Source organism: Mustelus asterias, chromosome 31 (assembly GCF_964213995.1).
Source record: "Mustelus asterias chromosome 31, sMusAst1.hap1.1, whole genome shotgun sequence".
In the NCBI taxonomy this organism is placed as follows: domain Eukaryota; kingdom Metazoa; phylum Chordata; class Chondrichthyes; order Carcharhiniformes; family Triakidae; genus Mustelus; species Mustelus asterias.
The window spans coordinates 552,584-574,754 of record NC_135831.1 but is presented as its reverse complement, the minus strand read 5'-3'; the positions used below and the strand labels follow the sequence as shown (position 1 = coordinate 574,754).

Here is a 22,171-nt window from a genome sequence, read left to right as displayed (position 1 = left end):
TGCACTCAACCCTGGAACACCTAGATAACAAGGACACCTATGTCAGATTCCTATTTGTTGACTACAGCTCAGCCTTCAACACTTATTCCCACGTAACTCATCTCCACATTCCGTGGCCTGGGCCTTGGCTCCTCCCTCTGCGACTGGATCCTGAACTTCCTAACCCACAGACCACAATCAGTAAGGATAGGCATCCACACCTCTATGATCATCCTCAAGACTGTGTTCTCAGCCCCCTACTATACTCCTTATACATGAACAAAGAACAGTACAGCACAGGAAACAGGCCTTTCGGCCCTCCAAGCCTGTGCCGCTCATTGGTCCAACTAGACCATTCGTTTGTATCCCTCCATTCCCAGACTGCTCATGTGACTATCCAGGTAAGTCTTAAACGATGCCAGCGTGTCTGCCTCCACCACCCTATTTGGCAGCGCATTCCAGGCCCCCACCACTCCTCTGTTTAAAAAAAAATGTCCCTCTGATATCTGAGTTATACCTCGTCCATCTCACCTTGAGCCCGTGACCCCTCGTGATCGTCACCTCCGACCTGGGAAAAAGCTTCCCACTGTTCACCCTATCTATACCCTTCATAATTTTGTACACCTTTATTAGGTCTCCCCTCATTCTCCGTCTTTCCAGGGAGAACAACCCCAGTTTACCCAATCTCTCCTCATAGCTAAGACCCTCCATACCAGGCAACATCCTGGTAAACCTTCTCTGCACTCTCTCTAACGCCTCCACGTCCTTCTGGTAGTGTGGCAACCAGAACTGGATGCAGTACTCCAAATGTGGCCTAACCAGCGTTCTATACAGCTGCAACATCAGACTCCAGCTTTTATACTCTATGCCCCGTCCTATAAAGGCAAGCATACCATATGCCGCCTTCACCACCTTCTCCATCTGTGCTGCCACCTTCAAGGATTTGTGGACTTGCACACCTAGGTCCCTCTGTGTTTCTATACTCCTGATGACTCTGCCATTTATTGTATAACTCCTCCCTACATTATTTCTTCCAAAATGCATCACTTCGCATTTATCTGGATTAAATTCCAGATGCCATTTCTCCGCCCAATTTTCCAGCCTATCTATATCCTGCTGTATTGTCCGACACTGTTCATCGCTATCCGCAAGTCCAGCTTCTTCGTGTCATCCGCAAACTTGCTGATAACACAAGTTACACCTTCTTCCACATCATTTATATATATATATCACAAATAGCAGAGGTCCCAGTACAGAGCCCTGCGGAACACCACTGGTCACAGACCTCCAGCCGGAAAAAGACACTTCGACTGTTACCCTCTGTCTCCTGTGGCCAAGCTAGTTTTCTACCCATCTAGCCACCTCTCCTTGTATTCCATGAGTCTTAACCAACCTGCCACGAGGGACTTTGTCAAATGCCTTACTGAAATCCATATAGACGACATCCACGGCCCTTCCTTCGTCAACCGTTTTTGTCACTTCCTCAAAAAACTCCACCAAATTTGTAAGGCACGACCTTCCTCTTACAAAACCATGCTGTCTGTCACTAATGAGATTGTTCCATTCTAAATGCGCATACATCCTGTCTCTAAGAATCCTCTCCAACAACTTCCCTACCACGGAGGTCAAGCTCACTGGCCTATAATTACCGGGGTTATCCCTGCTACCCTTCTTAAATAACGGTACCACATTCGCTATCCTCCAATCCTCAGGGACCTCACCTGTGTCCAATGGAGAGACAAAGATTTCCATCAGAGGCCCAGCAATTACATCTCTTGTCTCCCTGAGCAGTCTAGGATAGATGCCATCAGGCCCTGGGGATTTGTCAGTTTTAATGTTACCTAAAATAACCTAACACTTCCTCCCTTGTAATGGAGAGGACTGTGACACCTATGACTGTGTGGCCAAATTCCCCTCCAATTTGATTTTCAAGTTTGCTGATGATACCACTGTGGTGGGACAGGTCTCAAACAATTACGAGGCAGAGTACAGGAATGAGATAGAGAATCTGGTGAACTGGTGCAGCGACAATAGAATCATAGAATCCTACAGTGCAGAAGAAGGCCATTCGGCCCATCGAGTCTGCACTGACCACAATCCCACCCAGGCCCTACCCCCACATATTTACCCGCTAATCCCTCTAACATATGCATCTCAGGACTCTAAGGGGCAATTTTTAACCTGGCCAATCAACCTAACCCACACATCTTTGGACTGTGGGAGGAAACCGGAGCACCCGGAGGAAACCCACGCAGACACGAAGAGAATGTACAAACTCCACACAGACAGTGACCCGAGCCGGGAATCGAACCCGGGACCCTGGAGCTGTGAAGCAGCAGTGCTCATCACTGTGCTACCGTGCTGCCCCAAATCTCTCCCTCAATGTCAACAAAACAAAAGAGATTGTCATCGACTTCAGGAAGCGCAGAGGAGAACATGCTCCTGTCTACATCAACGGGGATGAAAGCAAAGCCCAGAAGACTAAGGAAATTTGGCATGTCGGCTACGACTCTCTCCAACTTTTACAAATGCACCATGGAAAGCATTTTTTCTGGTTGTATCACAGCTTGGTATGGCTCCTGCTCTACCAAGACCGCAAGAAACTAAAGGTCGTGAATGTAGCCCAATCCATCACGCAAACCAGCCTCCCGTCCATTGACTCTGTCTACACTTTCCACTGCCTTGGCAAAGCAGCCAGCATAAGTAAGGACCCCACGCACCCTGGACGTTCTCTTTTCCACCTTCTTCTGTCGGGAAAAAGATACAAAAGTCTGAGGTCACGTCCCAACTGATTCAAGAACAACTTCTTCCCTACTGCTGTCAGACTTTTGAGTAGACCTACCTTGCATTAAGTTGATCTTTCTTTACATCCTAGCTATGACTGTAACACTACATTCTGCACTCTCTCCTTTCCTTCTCTATGAACGGTATGCTTAGTCTGTATAGTGCGCAAGAAACAATACTTTTCTTTATATGCTAATACATGTGACAATAAATCAAATCAAAAAGCAGAGAGGTCATGATGGAATTATATAAAACTTTGGTGAGGCCACAGCTGGAGTACTGTGTGCAGTTCTGGTCGCCACATTATAGGAAGGACATAAACGCATTGCAGGGAGTGCAGAGGAAATTCGCCAGGAATGCTGCCTGGGATGGAACATTTAAGTTATGAAGAGAGGTTGGATAGGCTTGGGTTGTTTTCGTTGGATCAGAGAAGACTGAGGGGCGACCTGACTGAGGTGTTCAAGATTACGAGGGGCATGGACAGGGTGGATAGGGAGCAGCTGTTGCCCTCAGTTACGAGGGGACACAAGTTAAAAGTGGGGCATGGGAGGTTTAGGGGGGATTTGAGGGTGGTGACTGTCTGGAATGCGCTGCCTGGGAGGGTGGTGGAGGTGGGATGCCTCACATCCTTTAAAAAGTACCTGGATGAGTACTTGGCATGCCATAAGTTGCAGTTAATTTTGGATTAAAATAAAACTAGAGGCAGATTTTGGTGGTTTCCCACCAGAAGTTTTACCTTTGGGGCAGGGGTTCTGTAAAATTCCCTTTCTGAGTAAAGCAGCTTTTTCAACATTGCAGCATTTCCTCCAAATTCTACAAACAAACACATGCCTACATTGGGGCAGGAGTTTACCTTTAGCAGGGTAGATGGTCTTACCTTGTTTAGGCAATCCTCCTTTTCCCTGTTTTCAGTCCCTGATTCCTGAGCCTTTAACGGATAAAATTGGGCTGCAACAAATGATAAAATACTGAAAATCATTGTATGCTGGTTTATAGTGGAGTTTGGAACTAACTGGTGTGAGGTGGGCGCCACTTCATGTGGTGTAAGCCATACATAAACCCATATCTGCTCAGCCAAATATTTCACCTCCTATTATGTTAAAGTAGAGACTCTGTAATAAGTGGAACACCTCCGGATACTTAGTATTAATTCTTTTAAAAGGCCATGTTTGATGAACTATGCCAGCCCAGCTTTCAAAGAACAATACAGCACAGGAACAGGCCCTTCGGCCCTCCAAGCCCGCGCCGCTCATGTGCCCAACAGACCATTCTTTTGTATCCCTCTATTCCCAGTCTGTTCGTGTGGTTATCTAGATGAGTCTTAAACGATCCCAGCGTGTCCGCCTCAATCACCTTGCTTGGCAGTGCATTCCAGGCCCCCACCACCCTCTGTGTAAAATACGTCCCCTGACATCTGTGTTGAACCTTGCCCCCCTCACCTTGAACCCGTGACCCCTTGTGTTCGTCACCTCCGACCTGGGAAAAAGCTCCCCACTGTTCACTCTACCTATGCCCGTCAGAATTTTATACACCTCTATTAGGTCGCCCCTCATTCTCCGTCTTTCCAGGGAGAACAAGCCCAGTTTACCCAATCTCTCCTCATAGCTAAGACCCTCCATACCAGGCAACATCCTGGTAAACCTTCTCTGCACTCTCTCCAAAGCCTCCACGTCCTTCTGGTAGTGTGGCGACCAGAACTGGATGCAGTATTCCAAATGTGGCCTAACCAGCGTTCTATACAGCTGCAATATCATATGCCAACTTTTATATTCTATGCCCCATCCAATAAAGGCAAGCATGCCATATGCCTTCATCACCACCCTCTCCACCTGTGCTGCCACCTTTAAAGATCTGTGGACTTGTACACCCAGGTCCCTCTGTGTGTCTATACTCCTGATGGTTCTGCCATTTATTGTATAGCTCCCCCTTACATTAGATCTACCCAAATGCATCACTTCGCATTTATCTGGATTAAATTCCATCTGCCAGTTCTCCACCCATCTAGCTAGCTCACCTTTTATCCCGTGCGATTTAACCTTTTGCACCAGCCTGCCATGAGGGACCTTGTCAAACGCTTTACTAAAATCCATATAGACGACATCCACAGCCCTTCCCTCGTCAATCGTTTTTGTCACCACCTCAAAAAACTCAACCAAATTTGTGAGGCATGACCACCCTCGTACAAAACCATGCTGTCTGTCGCTAATGAGATTATTCAGTTCTAAATGCGCATATATCCTATCTCTAAGAATCTTCTCCAACAACTTCCCTACCACGGACGTCAAGCTCACTGGCCTATAATTACCCGGGTTATCCTTGCTACCCTTCTTAAATAACGGGACCACATTTGCTATCCTCCAATCTTCTGGGACCTCACCTGTGTCCAGTGAAGAGACAAAGATTTCTGTTAGAGGCCCAGCAATTGCATCTCTCTCCTCCCTGAGGAGTCTAGGATAGGGCGGCACGGTAGCACAGTGGTTAGCACTGCTGCTTCACAGCTCCAGGGACCTGGGTTCGTTTCCCGGCTTGGGGTCACTGTCTGTGTGGAGTTTGCACATTCTCCTCGTGTCTGCGTGGGTTTCCTCCGGGTGCTCCGGTTTCCTCCCACAGTCCAAAGATTTGCGGGTTAGATTGATTGGCCATGCTAAAATTGCCCCTTCGTGTTCCGAGATGTGTAGGTTAGAGGGATTAGCGGGTAAAAATATGGAGGGATATGGGGGTAGGGCCTGGGTGGGATTGTGGTCGGTACAGACTGGATGGGCTGAATGGCCTCTTTCTGCACTGTAGGGTTTCTATGATTCTATGAGATGCCATCTGGCCCTGGGGATTTGTCTGTCTTAATGTTTCCTAAAAAATCTAACACTTCCTCCCTTGTAATTGAGATTTTTTATAACGGGTGGGATTCTAACGGGTTAACACATCTCTCTAAGACACTACCAGTCAACATGTCCCTCTCCTTTGTGAATACTGATGCAAAGTATTCGTTTAGGATCTCACCTACTTCCTTTGGTTCTAAGTGTAATTTAATTCCTGAGAGGTCCGATTCATTCCCTAACAACCCTCTTGTTCCTAACGTATGTATAAAATGCCTTAGGATTCTACTTAATCCTGTCTGCCAAGGACATTTTGTAACCCCTTTTTGCCCTTCTAAGTCCCTGTTTGAGTTCTTTTCTACTTTCTCTGTATTCCTCCAGTGCTCCATCTGTTTTTAGCTGCCTGGACCTCATGTATGCCTCTTTTTTTCTTTTTGATTAAACCCACAATTTCACTGGTTATCCACGGCTCTCGAATCCTACCTTTCCTATCCTTCCCCTTTACAGGCACATGCCTGTCCTGCAGTCCTATCAACTGCTCCTTAAAAGACTCCCACATGCCAGATGTGGATTTACCCTCGAACAGCCTCTCCCAATCAACAGCCACCAAATCCGGCTGTAGTTAGCCTTCCCCCAATTCAGCACCTTATCCATAGGACAACATTCATCCTTTTCCATTACTATCCTAAAGTTTACAGAATTGTGGTCACTATTGGGAAGCTTTTCCCCAGGTCGGTGGTGACGTTCACGAGGGGTCATAGGTTCAAGGTGAAGGGGGGGAGGTTTAACACAGATATCAGAAGGACGTATTTTACACAGAGGGTGGTGGGGGCCTGGAATGCGCTGCCAGGCAAGGTGGTGGAGGCGGACACACTGGGAACGTTTAAGACTTATCTAGATAGCCATATGAACGGAGTGGGAATGGAGGGATACAAAAGAATGGTCTAGTTTGGACCAGGGAGCGGCACGGGCTTGGAGGGCCGAAGGGCCTGTTCCTGTGCTGTTTTCTTTGTTCTTGTTCTATTTGCCACATGTTCCCCTACTGCAACTTTGATGACCTGACCGGGCTCATTCCCCAGTATTAGGTCCAGTATAGCCCCCTCTCTAGTTGGATAAACTTTCAATAAACTTTGATAGCAAATGATTAGCAACAAAGAGTCAAAGTGGGCAACGTTCTCGTGTACAGAACAATTGCCGTCACTACACTTGTACTGCAGTGAGACCTGGACTGTATATCAGTGCCTCACAGCACCAGGGACCTGGGTTCAATTCCAGCCTCAGGTCACTGTCAATGTGGAGTCTCTGTGTGGGTTTCCTTCGGGTGCTCCGGTTTCCTCCCACAGTCCAAAGATGTGCAGGGTAGGAGGATTAGCAGGGTAAATACATGGGGTTAGGGGATAGGGCCTGGGTAGGATGCTCTGTCAGAGTGTCGGTGTGGACTGAATGGCCGCCTTCTGCACTGTAGGGATTCTATGACTAATGAATTCTAGGGTCCAATAGGAGCCAAAACACAGGAACTGATCGGATTGATGGCTTCAGATCCAGTTGTAATTGGATGAAGTGGGTCCTGTTCTCTTCGCTGGAATTCATATAATAAATGACAAGGAGTGGAGAATTTCACCCACTTCATTTTAAGTCTACCCAGTTAGGGGAAGCGAAAAGTTCCTCAATGGATCAGAAGGTAACAGGAAAAGGGTATTTTACAATGAAGGAAGAGCTAGCAGTGTTGATCGGTGAAGGCCTAGTCAAGAAACCAAATGGGAACTGGCTGTGCGATGAGTTAGAGGGAGGGCGGCCCATTGAGAAACTGGATTTGATGTAACGGTTCAGAAAAGGGATTTTCAGATTCTTGCTGCCTCTGTTCCCTCTTTTGGATGTCTCGAACATTGACCAAATAGTGAAACCAAAGTTATGACAGACTTGATTGGAATGGAAGATATTATTTGATCCGTGGGTAAGTAAAGTGCTGCTTTAACATGTGCGTACCATGTTTATTGCATGTAGCCCATAGTATCTGTGCTCAGTAGGTGTATATGACTCTTATAAATATGTAACTGGCCAGGCCTTGGAGACTGCGTGACAGCTAATCTCACAGACATAATCTCTGCAGCAAAATATTGAACCTTAGAAACAGCTGTTGATTCAAATGATCCAGTTGATAATAAACAAATCGCCTGCAATGGAGTTATTGCCTTCATGGAAGTACAGCTGTTGTGTGTAGAAGCCTATTGGATCAATTGTGATGTGCAGGACCAAGGAGAGACGTTCTGGGGAAACCAGGCTTTTGCTGAATTTTTTTTTGTTCATTTTACAAGATTTGGGCCTCGCTGACTGGGTCACTTATTACCCGTCCCTAACTGCCCTCCATTTCAGAGAGCAGCTAACAGTCAACCACATTGGAGTCACATGTAGGCCAGACCTGGTAAGGACCGCAGATTTCCTTCCCTAAAGGAGCATTAGTGAACCAGATGGGTTTTTACAAAAATCGACTGGTTTCATGGTCATCATTAGATTTTTAATTCCATATTTTTATTGAGTTCAAATTTTACCATCTGCTGTGGTGGGATTTGAACCCAGGTCCCCAGATCTTACTCTGGGACTCAGGATTCAAAGAATCTCTACAGTGCAGAAGGAGGCCATTCGGCCCATTGAGTCTGCACCAACTCTCTTACCCAGGCCCACTGTGGTGTTAATGTACCTTTAAGTGGGTTTTTTAAAATCCTGATCTCTGCAGCTTTCAGTCAGTGTGTCTCGTGCTGACAGCCTTAGCTGATGTCATTGGTGGGAGAAGAAATACAACTGTGGGCAGGTCAGGTGAAAGGGTTGTTTTCAGTTTCAGTTCTGAGCTGCAGTTGAGATTTAGAAGGGACAGCAAGCTAAACAAAGTGTTTTCCCTCTCTCCCTGTTTTGAAAATTCTGTTGGTTAGCTCAAAACAAGCTCTTGTTTTCTTAAAGGGTGAAAATCTGCTGTTCTTAGGGTTGGACCAGAGTCTCTCTGGTGCTTTGAGAAGCTGTCTTGTCTTCAAACTCTTTGGAGTGAATTCGGAGAATTGCAGACTTCAATCAAGGGACTCAAATGTCCATTATCAGGTGAGCAGTAGTCTGTGCTGTATTGAACCTGTTTAAAAGATTTTTGTTGTCTATGGGTTTAGGTTTTAATTGGAGCACATTAGAGTTATTCATTAAGAGTTATATAGTGGTTGCTTTGTTTCTTGTTTGTAATTGATAAATAAGAACAAAGAGCAATACAGCACAGGAACAGGCCCTTCGGCCCTCCAAGCCCGCGCTGCTCCCTGGTCCAAACTAGACCATTCTTTTGTACGGTGGGTACGGTACGGGCGGCACGGTAGCACAGTGGTTAGCACTGCTGCTTCACAGCTCCAGGGTCCCGGGTTCGATTCCCGTCTCGGGTCACTGTCTGTGTGGAGTTTGCACATTCTCCTCGTGTCTGCGTGGGTTTCCTCCGGGTGCTCCGGTTTCCTCCCACAGTCCAAAGATGTGCGGGGTAGGTTGATTGGCCAGGTTAAAAATTGTCCCTGAGATGCGTAGGTTAGAGGGATTAGCGGGTAACTATGTGGGGGTAGGGCCTGGGTGGGATTGTGGTCGGTGCAGACTCGATGGGCCGAATGGTCTCCTTCTGCACTGTAGGGATTCTATGATTCTATGATTTTGTATCCCTCCATCCCCACTCCGTTCATGTGGCTATCTAGATAAGTCTTAAACATTCCCAGTGTGTCTGCCTCCACCACCTTGCCCGGCAGCGCATTCCAGGCCCCCACCGCCCTCTGTGTAAAAAAAAAAAAACTTCCTTCTGATATCCGTGTTAAACTCCCCCCCCCCCCCGCCCCCCCTCACCTTGAACCTATGACCCCTCGTGAACGTCACCACCGACCTGGGAAAAAGCTTCCCACCGTTCACCCTATCTATGCCTTTCATAATTTTATACACCTCTATTAGGTCACCCCTCATCCTCCGTCTTTCCAGTGAGAACAACCCCAGTTTACCCAATCTCTCCTCATAACTAAGCCCCTCCATACCAGGCAACATCCTGGTAAACCTCCTCTGCACTCGCTCCAAAGCCTCCACGTCCTTCTGGTAGTGTGGCGATCAGAACTGGGCGCAGTATTCCAAATGCGGCCGAACCAACGTTCTATACAACTGCAACATCAGACCCCAACTTTTATACTCTATGCCCCGTCCTATAAAGGCAAGTATGCCATATGCCATATTCACTACCTTCTCCACCTGTGACGTCACCTTCAAGGATCTGTGGACTTGCACACCCAGGTCCCTCTGCGTATCTACACCCTTTATGGTTCTGCCATTTATCGTATAGCTCCCCCTACGTTAGTTCTACCAAAATGCATCACTTCGCATTTATCTGGATTGAACTCCATCTGCCATTTCTTTGCCCAAATTTCCAGCCTATCTATATCCTTCTGTAGCCTCTGACAATGTTCCTCACTATCTGCAAGTCCAGCCATTTTCGTGTCGTCCGCAAACTTACTGATCACCCGTTACACCTTCTTCCAGATCGTTTATATAAATCACAAACAGCAGAGGTCCCAGTACAGAGCCCTGCGGAACACCACTAGTCACAGGCCTCCAGCCGGAAAAAGACCCTTCCACTACCACCCTCTGTCTTCTGTGACCAAGCCAGTTCTCCACCCATCTAGCCACCTCCCCCTTTATCCCATGAGATCCAACCTTTTGCACCAACCTACCATGAGGGACTTTGTCAAATGCTTTACTAAAGTCCATATAGACGACATCCACGGCCCTTCCCTCGTCAACCATTCTAGTCACTTCTTCAAAAAACTCCTCCAGGTTAGTGAGGCATGACCTCCCTCTCACAAAACCATGCTGACTATCGTCAATGAGTTTATTCCTTTCTAAATGCGCATACATCCTATCTCTAAGAATCTTCTCCAACAACTTCCCCACCACGGACATCAAGCTCACCGGCCTATAATTACCCGGGTTATCCTTCCTACCCTTCTTAAATAACGGGACCACATTAGCTATCCTCCAATCTTCTGGGACCTCACCTGTGTCCAGTGACGAGACAAAGATTTGCGTCAGAGGCCCAGTGATTTCATCTCTCGTCTCCCTGAGCAGCCTTGGATAGATTCCATCAGGCCCTGGGGATTTGTCAGTCTTTATATTCCCTAAAAAAACTAACACTTCCTCCCTTGTAATGGAGATTTTCTCTAATGGGTCAACACTCCCCTCCGAGACACTCCCAGTCAACACATCCCTCTCCTTTGTGAATACCGACGCAAAGTATACATTTAGGATCTCCCCTACTACTTTGGGCTCAAAGCATAATTCCCCACTTTTGTCCCTGAGAGGTCCGATTTTTTTTTTTTTCCCTGACAACCCTTTTGTTCCTAATGTATGAATAAAATGCCTTGGGATTCTCCTTAATCCTGTCTGCCAAGGACATTTTGTGACCCTTTTTGCCCTTCTCATTCCTCGTTTGAGTTCTTTCCTACTTTCTTTGTATTCCTCCAGAGCTCACTCCGTTTTTAGCTGCCTGGACCTAACGTACGCCTCTCTTTTCTTTATGACCAATCGCTCAATTTCCCTGGTTATCCACGGTTCTCGAATCCTACCCTTCCTATCCTTCTTTACAGGCACATGCCTATCCTGCAGCCCTAACAACTGTTCCTTAAAAGACTCCCACATGCCAGATGTGGATTTACCCTCAAACAGCCTCTCCCAATCAACAGCTGCCAAATTCTGCCTAATCCCACTAAAGTTAGCCTTCCCCCAATCCAACACCTAACCCTTGGGACACCACTCATCCTTTTCCATCACTATCCTAAAGCTAACAGAATTGTGGTCACTATTTGCCACATGTTCCCCTACCGAAACTTTGCAGACCTGACCGGGCTCATTCCCCAGTACCAGGTGCAGTATAGCCCCCTCTCTAGTTGGGCTATCTACATATTGTTCCAAAGAACCTTCCTGTACGCATTTTACAAATGCCTCCCCATTCAGACTCCCAGCCCTACGCGATTTCCAGTCTATACCAGGGAAATTGAAGTCTCCCACTACAACAACCCTATTTTTCCTGCACCTATCCATTATCTCCTGACATATCCGTTCTTCCACTTCCCTTGGGCTGTTGGGGGGCCTGTAGTATACCCCCAACATAGTGACTGTGCCCTTCCTGTTTCTGTGCTCCATCCACAGTGACTCGTTACACGACCCCTCTGAATTGTCCTCCCTCTGCACCGCTGTAATATGCTCTCTAACTAATACTGCTACTCCCCCACCTCTTTTGGCCCCTCCTCTGTCTCGCCTAAAACACTTGTACCCCGGAATGTTCAGTTGCCAGTCCTGTCCCTCTTTCAACCAAGTCTGTCACTGCAACCACATCCAAATTCCTCGTAAGCATTATGGCCCTACGTTCGTCTGTCTTACCTGCTACGCTCCTTGCATTGAAGTAGATGCACTCCAGACCTCCAGGCCCAGTGAGGTCATCCTTTCCCAGAGTGCTCGTCTTCTTTGCCAGCCTTGTCCTGGCCCCAAGCTCGTCCCCAGCCTCTACACTTGTAGACATAATTTTTTGATCCCCACCCCCCCCCCTGCCATATTATTTTAAACCCCCCCGAACTGCACTAGCAAAACTCCCAGCCAGGATATTCGTGCCCTTCCAATTTAGTTGTGACCCGTCCTTGTACAGGTGCCCTCCTCTCTTGAAAACTTCCCAGTGATCCAGGAATATAGAACATAGAACATAGAACATAGAACATTACAGCGCAGAACAGGCCCTTCGGCCCACGATGTTGCACCGACCAGTTAAAAAAAAACTGTGACCCTCCAACCTAAACCAATTTCTTTTCGTCCATGAACCTATCTACGGATCTCTTAAACGCCCCCAAACTAGGCGCATTTACTACTGATGCTGGCAGGGCATTCCAATCCCTCACCACCCTCTGGGTAAAGAACCTACCCCTGACATCGGTTCTATAACTACCCCCCCTCAATTTAAAGCCATGCCCCCTCGTGCTGGATTTCTCCATCAGAGGAAAAAGGCTATCACTATCCACCCTATCTAAACCTCTAATCATCTTATATGTTTCAATAAGATCCCCTCTTAGCCGCCGCCTTTCCAGCGAAAACAATCCCAAATCCCTCAGCCTCTCCTCATAGGATCTCCCCTCCATACCAGGCAACATCCTGGTAAACCTCCTCTGCACCCTCTCCAAAGCCTCCACATCCTTCCTGTAATGTGGGGACCAGAACTGCACACAGTACTCCAAGTGCGGCCGCACCAGAGTTGTGTACAGTTGCAACATAACGCTACGACTCCTAAATTCAATCCCCCTACCAATAAACGCCAAGACGCCATATGCCTTCTTAACAACCTTATCTACTTGATTCCCAACTTTCAGGGATCTATGCACACATACACCTAGATCCCTCTGCTCCTCCACACTATTCAAAGTCCTCCCGTTAGCCCTATACTCAACACATCTGTTATTCCTACCAAAGTGAATTACCTCACACTTCTCCGCATTAAACTCCATCCGCCACCTCTCGGCCCAACTTTGCAACCTGTCTAAGTCTTCCTGCAAACTACGACACCCTTCCTCACTGTCTACCACACCACCGACTTTGGTGTCATCAGCAAATTTGCTAATCCACCCAACTATACCCTCATCCAGATCATTAATAAATATTACAAACAGCAGTGGCCCCAAAACAGATCCCTGAGGTACACCACTTGTAACCGCACTCCATGATGAATATTTACTATCAACCACCACCCTCTGTTTCCTATCCGCTAGCCAATTCCTGATCCAATTTCCTAGATCACCCCCAATCCCATACATCTGCATTTTCTGCAGAAGCCTACCATGGTGAACCTTATCAAACGCCTTACTAAAATCCATATATACCACGTCCACTGCCTTGCCCCCATCCACCTCCTTGGTCACTTTCTCAAAAAACTCAATAAGGTTAGTAAGGCACGACCTACCTGCCACAAAACCATGCTGACTATCACCTATCAATTCATTACTCTCCAAATAACTATAAATCCTATCCCTTATAATTTTTTCCAACATCTTGCCGACAACAGAAGTGAGACTCACCGGTCTATAATTCCCGGGGAAGTCTCTGTTCCCCTTCTTAAACAATGGGAAAACATTCGCTAACCTCCAATCTTCTGATACTATACCAGAGGCCAACGACGACCTGAAGATCAGAGCCAGAGGCTCTGCAATCACTTCTCTTGCCTCCCAGAGAATCCTTGGATAAATCCCATCCGGACCAGGGGATTTATCTATTTTCAGACCCTCCAGAATATCCTGCACATCCTCCTTATCAACTGTAATACTGTCTATTCTACTCCCCTGCAACCCAGTGTCCTCCTCAGCTATATTCATGTCCCCTTGCGTGAACACCGAAGAGAAATATTGGTTCAATGCTTCACCAATCTCCTCCGGTTCCACACATAACTTCCCTCTGCCATCTATAACTGGCCCTAAACTTGCCCTAACCAACCTTCTGTTCTTGACATACCTATAGAACGCCTTAGGATTCTCTTTAACCCTATCCGCCAAAGTCTTCTCATGTCCCCTTTGAGCCCTTCTAAGCTCGCTCTTCAACTCCCTCTTAGCCAATCTAAAGCTTTCTAGTGCACTACCCGAGTGCTCACGTCTCATCCGAACATAAGCCTCCTTTTTCTTTTTAACCAACAAAGAAACTTTTTTGGTGCACCACGGTTCCCTAGCCCTACCAATTCCTCCTTGCCTGACAGGGACATACCTATCACAGACTCGCAGTAGCTGCTCCTTGAAAAAACTCCACATGTCGGACGTTCCCAGTCCCTGTAATCTCCTAGTCCAACCTATGTTTCCTAATTCTCTCCTAATAGCCTCATAATTACCCTTCCCCCAGCTAAAACCACTGGCCCGAGGTTCATGCCTATCCCTTTCCATCACTAAGGTGAACGTAACCGAATTGTGGTCACTATCACCAAAATGCACACCAACTTCCAAGTCTAGCACCTGGTCTGGCTCATTTCCCAGCACCAGATCCAATATAGCCACACCTCTAGTTGGCCTGTCTACATACTGAGTCAAAAAACCTTCCTGCACGCTTTGAACAAAAACTGACCCCTCTAACGAGCTAGAGCTATAACAATTCCAGTCAATATTAGTCAAGTTAAAATCCCCCATAACAATTGCCCTATTACTTTCACTCCTAAGCAGGATTGACTCCGCAATCCTTTCCTCAACCTCTCTAGAACTTTTAGGAGGTCTATAAAAGACTCCCAACAGGGTGACCTCTCCTCTCCTATTTCTAATCTCCGCCCATACTACCTCAACAGATAAGTCCTCATCAAACCTCCTCTCTGACACTGTGATACAATCTCTGACCAATAATGCTACCCCTCCCCCTCTTCTACCTCCTTCCCTACTTCGACTAAAACATTTGAACCCCGGGACCTGCAGCATCCATTCCTGCCCCTGCTCTATCCATGTCTCTGAAATAGCCACAACATCGAAGTCCCAGGTACTGATCCACGCTGCAAGTTCACCCACTTTATTGCGAATACTCCTGGCATTGAAGTATACACATTTCAAACCCTGCTCCACCCCACCTCTGCAATGCCGTGCATTGCAGTCCCCATCCATGCATCCCTCACTTTCAGCCCCACTACTCAGGATCCCTCCCCCCCCCCCGAATCAGTTTAAACCTCCCTGCATGGCCTTAGCAAATTTACCCCCCATGTGAAGCTTATGAAGCCCTCCCTCCTGGACCAGTCCTTTAGCCAAGCAACCAGTCCTTTAGCCAAGCATAAATGTTGTTGCTAACTTTCTTACTGTATTCTTAAACTTTGTTTGATAAAAGCTCCCTAGTGGGTCTTTTGAATCATACCTGAAGTAAAACATCTTATGCTTTTCCTAGTCAAATTCCAGATGCAAAACTTATGATTGAGGTGGGCTTCATTTGGAGTTTCTCTCCTGAACCATAACACATACCAATCGCCCTATCCCCATAATCCCACTTATTGTGGTGAACCATAGATGGTTACCACTATGGGTACTGAACCATAGATTGTTAGCACTATGGGTACTTGTACATATGTTACTGTTGTCACTGTTGGGGTTAGGGGTGGGGTGTTCTACCTGTTGGTATTGTTCTGTGGTACACTCCGGTTGGCTCCGCCTACCTGTAGGAGTATAAAGGTCACTGCACTCCCTGATGACCCTTTAGTCTGGGATTGTATTGTTAAGCAGTATGCTCCATTCTTGTTACTAATAAAAGCCTTTATTTCCCGGGTACGATCCAGCCTCCCGAGTGATTTAATCGCGCATCACTTACCCCTCTAATCCCCTAACTTGCACCTCTTTGGATACTAAGGGATAATTTAGCATGGCTAAAACATCGAACCCGCACATCTTTGGATTGTGAGAGGAAACTAGAGCACCCAGAGTAAACCCACACAGACGCGGGGAGAAAGTACAAACTCCACATGGGCAGTCAACAAAGGCCGGAATCGAACCTGGGTCCCTGGCGCTGTGAGGCAGCGGTGTTAACCTGCTCTGACGAAGGGTCATCCAGACTCGGAACGTTGGCTCTATTCTCTCTCCTCAGATGCTGTCAGACCTGCTGGGATTTTCCAGCATTTTCTGTTTTTGTTTCAGATTCCAGCATCCGCAGTATTTTGCTTTGATCTTAGTGCTAACCATTTACTAGTTCAGTGACATTCCCATTCGAAAATGTTTAGGTTGCATGCTTTAACTAACAAGACATCGACCAGTGTTTGCTGTAACAGTGGACTGAAGAATATGTTTTCTCTTGTCACAACTGACTGTTTCCAACAAATAAAATGAAATGTTTGTATCGACGGGTAATGTGCAGCATGATAGCAGGCAGGGCAGGTAGCATGCTGTTACTTCATTCTGGGAATCAATCAAATGCTTCTCTTTCAAGTAAACATAATGATAGGAGTTCTCCGGAAAAGCATTTGGTAATAACTGAAATTCTGCCCATGATTCAAACCCCATTGAAAGCAAATGTGGATACAGTATTTCAAAACTGCTGAGGGCCACAAACTCTACTTGTTATCTGACTCTTTAACATACATTTCGATTGTGTGTGGCAGAAATTTAAGGATACTGAGTGGAAAACAGAAAAATCAACAGCAGAAGAGCGAGTTCCTTCCCCTGAATCACTGGATGTGCTGGATCAGTGCTTCCTTTTGGATTCTCCAATGGAACCCCCCTCGCTCCCGTCCCCCTCACATCTCCCCTCCCCTCGCCCGTCCCCCTCACATCCCCCCTTACCCCTCACCGCCCACCCCCACTCCCCAGCAACCCCAAGAAGGAGATAGGAAATTATCTGTCTCAGTCTTAACACTTAACCGGAATGCTGTTAATTTGATCACTAGATCTAACTCTAGCTCTATCACAAATCCTAGCTCTAATACCTCAAACACTATTGAGAACTCTATTTCTAACCCTATCACTAAAGCTAGCTGACTGACTGATTAATCCTCGTCCTAAATTCAACCGATTATTGTTTGACTGGAAAACGTGTTTAATTTAATTTACACATTTTAATTACTCCTACAGTCCTGTCTTATTCCCCTGCTTCCAGACACATTCCAACGCTGGCATCTCCACATCCAGATACATTCCCAGTGATGTTATTGTGGAGGGCATCACCCTGTGATTTGATACACTAATCCGGAATATCAGGGCTGGGGGTCACCAAACATTTCATTAACCAGTCAAATCAGTATTGCTTTTCTGCTTTTAACTGTGCCCCTCACCAACACGGAGTTGAGTGGAACATGGAAATTAAACAGGTGACATTTAACATAGACTTTGATCATCTTTCTACTTACGGAGGTTAAAGCTTGTTAAATAGATCAGCAGGAGGAGGCCTACTACAAATGGCAGGAACCTGAGGGTCCTTCCTCTACTGCACATCAATCCCTCTGTGTTCATTGTGTGGAGATTTCTCGAAGATATCAGGTTTGCAGAGTTAATGCACTGTCAGGCCGTGTTCCATCTTTCTCACTGGTTGTGAACAAAGTTCTCATTGACAGCGTTCCGACTGAAGCCTTTGTTTCATCTTGTTTAATCAGTGCTGGACATGTCACTGCAAACAAAAAGGTTCCAAAGTACAATTTCTCTCTGAGCGCTCACACTCTAATTTTAAAAGGGAAATGTGTGTCTGTAGTATTAAATACTTACAGTTAATTCTGTCCAGAACCCCACTGCAGATAGACAGTGTTACTCGGTATTAGAGGCTGCTGTTTTTTATGTAAATAAACCAATATAATCCTTACTTTAATAAAAGCAAATATTGTAGATGGACACATCTGAACTAAACACTTTTAGAAAACCTTCATATTGGACTTGAAACTTAAATGATAGATCAGCAGGTATTCAATTTTTTTTAAAACCTGGAATTAAGAATCTAGTGATGACCATGAAACGATTGTCGGGAAAAACCCACCTGGTTCACTAATGTCCTTACCCTCGGGCAACTAGGGATGGGCAATAAATGCTGGCCAGCCAGCGATGTCCCTGTCCCACAAATGAATAAAAACAATTCAGTGGCAAATATTTAAAGGGATATTTCAGAATAAACAGAATAGACCCATTCCAATGAGAAAGAGAAATCCAAGGGATGTCGTTAACTAAAATAGTTAAAGGCCAGAACGTTGCGGCCATTCACACCAGTGGGATTTTCCATCCCATTGCAGTCAACAGAGATTTGCGATTTGATTTCTTATTGTCACATGTATTGGCATACAGTGAAAAGTACTGGAGCAGCACAGTCCATAAGTACCTAATGTTGGAGTGAATACTCTGTACTCTGTCCCAGGAAGATTCCTGGTTAAGTTTTGGTGATGCTGAGTAATGAAAATCCTGGATGGGAAGAAGCAGTTGGAATCAGCCGTGTTCCAGTCAAGACCCCAATATGGTCATTTGGTCAGTGAGTGGGTTCTGCACCTGGTGACTTTGTAGGTGTTGTAGATGGTGGCTGCCAATGTAATTAAGGTTATAGACAATAAACACGGCACTCTATTTCAGCACTCATATTGCTGAACTGCAGAGGACCATTACGAAGATTGATGGAGTGAAGGAAAGAATCCTGTCAAGAATGCAGTTTCCTCAGTTTAGGCCTGCTTTCAATCCTTGGAAATTCACCTACATGGTGTGTCAATATCCTGATCAATCTGGAAAACTGGGACTGGAGGACAAGTGTCCTTGTGAAGGAGCTGAGGGCGAGCTCCGAGCTAAATATTTTGAGCACTGGCTACCACACTTTCTTAATCTCAACACGAAAGTTGGTGTATTAACCTTGAAGGGGCATGTCATATCCTGTTTTCGAGGCCTGACTCCTAGGCCGGTAATCACACGTCTTCATATCTTTGCTCACAGAAGTTTCAATGAAACTAAAAGTCTCTTAAAGCTATCTGAATGCAGTTGCCTTCCTTTACCCTGCTACCCTGAAGGTGACATCTGATGGATCCTTAAGGCTCCTCAACAATCCTACTAAGACTTTAGAAACATAGAAAAACTACAACACAAAACAGGCCCTTCGGCCCCACAAGTTGTGCCGAACATATCCCTACCTTCTAGACCTACCTATAACCCTCCATCCTATTAAGTCCCATGTACTCATCCAGGAGTTTAGACAGACTTTGATGGCAATAACTTGGAGTCCAAATCTGCAGTTCAGATTCAGAGTGATGCCCACAAGGCAGGTTCAATTCCTGTACCGGCTGAGGTTATTCATGAAGACCTGCCCTCTCAACCGTGCCCCTGCCCCTCATTTGTAATGTGGCGATCCTCAGGTTAAATCACCACCAGTCAGCTATCCCCTTGGGAGAACAGCCTATGGTCATCTGGGACTGTGCCAACTTTACCTTTGACCTGCATGCTAAAGTTTTGTGATCTATGGACTACAACAAATGGGTCCCTCAGAATTCTGCAGTTGTTCTCTGTTTAAGTACTACGCTGCCTTTTTATTCTTCATGTCAAAGTGAAACATTTCACATTTTCCTAGGTTATACTCTGCCATATTTTTGCCCATTCACTCAACCTATCAATAACCAAATCCAAGCTCCTTGTGTCCTCTTCGTGTCACGGGCATGAAGAAAACATACATTTTGAATGTCCCAATCCTCTAATAATAACTTGCACAGCAAACTTGAGATAAGATTAAATAAAAAGAGTTGGTTTATTTTTACACACACACTCACGGAAGGGGGATTTCGTAACGTTCGCCCCTTTTGCACTCGCACAATAAATGGAAGAAAAGGAAAAGGCTTCAGGGCATAACAAGAATAAAATACAAATTGGGGTTTTACATGTATCCCAAATCAAAAACCAGAAGTCAATTGAAATGTTCCTTCTGTCATTCCAGACAGAGACTTCCATGAAATCACTTTGAAATTGCTGGAGACAGCTTGTCAGTTCAGCAACTTCCATCTGGAAAAGTACAAAGAAAGTCTTTATAAAGTAGTCCAGCTGACAAATATTTATTTTCCTTCACGTCTTGAGTGCAACATTCACAACGGACTCTCCCAAGTATCTTTGTGTCATCTACAAATTTAGTAACTCATCTGAGTTATTGATGTAAATTGTAAAGTGTGAATAAGTGTAAAGTTATCCATTTGGATAGAAACACGCAAAGACAGAGTATTTCTTAAATGGTGAGAACTTCTAAACATTGATATCCAAAGAGACCTATGTGATGTTGTTCATGAGTCACTTAAAATTTACCAATGCAGCAAGTAATTAGGAAAGCTGTACTATTGGACCCCAAATAGTTGGTGGGAAATTGAGGAGCAAATATATAGCTCTAAGAAAAATAATGGTAATAGTAGGGGATTTTAACTTTCCCAACATTGACTGGGACAGGATTAGTATTAGACGCTTGGATGGAGAGAAATTTGTTGAGTGTATTAAGGAGGAATTTCTCATTCAGTATGTGGATGGTCCGACTAGAGAGAGGGCCAAACTTGACCTCCTCTTGGGAAATAAGGAAGGGCAGGTGCCAGAAGTGTTAGTGAGGGATCACTTTGGGACCAGTGACCATAATTCTATTGGTTTTAAGATAGCTATGGAGCATGATAGGTCTGGTGCAAAAGTTAAAATTCTAAATTGGGGCAAGGCCAATTTTGATGGTATCAGGCAGGAACTTTCAACAGTTAATTGGGGGAGTCTGTGGGAAGGCAAAGGGACGTCTGGTAAGTGGGAGGCTTTCAAAAGTGTATTAACCAGGGTTCAGGGTAAACACATTCCTCAGAGTGAAGGGCAAGTCTGGTAGAAGTAGGGAACCCTGGATGCCTCGGGATATTGAGGCCCTGGTCAAGAAGAAGAAGGAGGCACATGACATGCATAGGCAGCTGGGATCAAGTGGATCCCTTGAAGAATATAGAGGGTGTAGGAGTAGAGTTAAGAGAGAAATCAAGAGGGCAAAAAGGGGACACAAGATTGTTTTGGCAGATAAGGCAAAGGAGAATCCAAAGAACTTCTACAAATATAAAGGGCAAAAGAATAACTAGAGAGAGAGTAGGACCTCTTAAGCATCAACAAGGTCATCTAAGTTCGGATCCACAAGAGATGGGTGAGATCCTAAATGAATATTTCTCATCAGTATTTACTGTTGAGAAAAGCATGGATGTTAGGGAACTTGGGGAAATAAATAGTGATGTCTTGAGGAGTGTACATATAACAGAGAAGGAGGTGCTGGAAGTCTTAAAGCGCATCAAGGTAGATAAATCCCCGGGACCTGATGAAGTGTATCCCAGGACACTGTGGGAGGCTAGGGAGGAAATTGCGGATCCCCTAGCCGAGATATTTGAATCATCGATAGTCACAGGTGAGGTGCCTGAAGATTGGAGGACGCCAAATGTTGTGCATTTGTTTAAGAAGAGCTGCAGGGAAAAGCCAGGGAACTGCAGGGAAAAGCCAGGGAACTGCAGGCCAATGAGCCTCACATCTGTAGTGGGAAGTTGTGTGAAGGTATTTGAGAGACAGGATCTACAGGCATTTAGAGACGCAAGGACTGATTAGGGACAGTCAGCATGGCTTTGAGAGTGGAAAATCATGTCTCACAAATTTGAGTTTTTTGAAAGAGTAACCAAGAAGGTGGATGAGGGCAGTGCAGTTGATGTTGTCGACATGGACTTTAGCAAGGCCTTTGACAAGGTACCGCATGGTAGGTTGTTGCATAAGGTTAAATCTCACAGGATCCAGGGTGAGGTAGCCAAATAGATACAAAATTGGCTTCTTGACAGAAGACAGAGGGTGGTTTTTGAGGGTTGTTTTTCAAACTGGAGGCCTGTGACCAGTGGTGTGCCTCAGGAATCGGTGCTGCGTCCACTATTATTTGTCATTTATATTAATAATTTGGATGAGAATTTAGTGGGCATGGTTAGTAAGTTTACAGATGACACCAAGATTGGTGGCATAGTGCACAATGAAGAAGGTTATCTAAGATTGCAACGGGATCTTGATCAATTGGGCCAGTGGGCTGATGAATGGCAGATGGAGTTTAATTTAGATAAATGTGAGGTGATGCATTTTGGTAAATCGAACCACGGC

The 22,171-nt window shown here is 45.7% G+C and overlaps 1 protein-coding gene across 1 annotated transcript in view; it reads right to left on the bottom strand.

Moving 5' to 3' along the window:
• The window catches only part of LOC144481610 (ceramide-1-phosphate transfer protein-like), a 28,345-nt gene extending 10,661 nt beyond the window's left edge, over positions 1 to 17,684 (bottom strand). The window contains exons 1-2 of the mRNA XM_078200748.1: positions 17,449 to 17,684; positions 3,641 to 3,711 (exon numbers count right to left, since the gene is read on the bottom strand). Coding sequence (XP_078056874.1) covers positions 3,641 to 3,711; positions 17,449 to 17,551 — 174 coding nt within the window. The 5' untranslated portion in view covers positions 17,552 to 17,684. The remainder of the gene's footprint in view (positions 1 to 3,640; positions 3,712 to 17,448) is intronic.
• Positions 17,685 to 22,171: the final 4,487 nt, after the last annotated feature.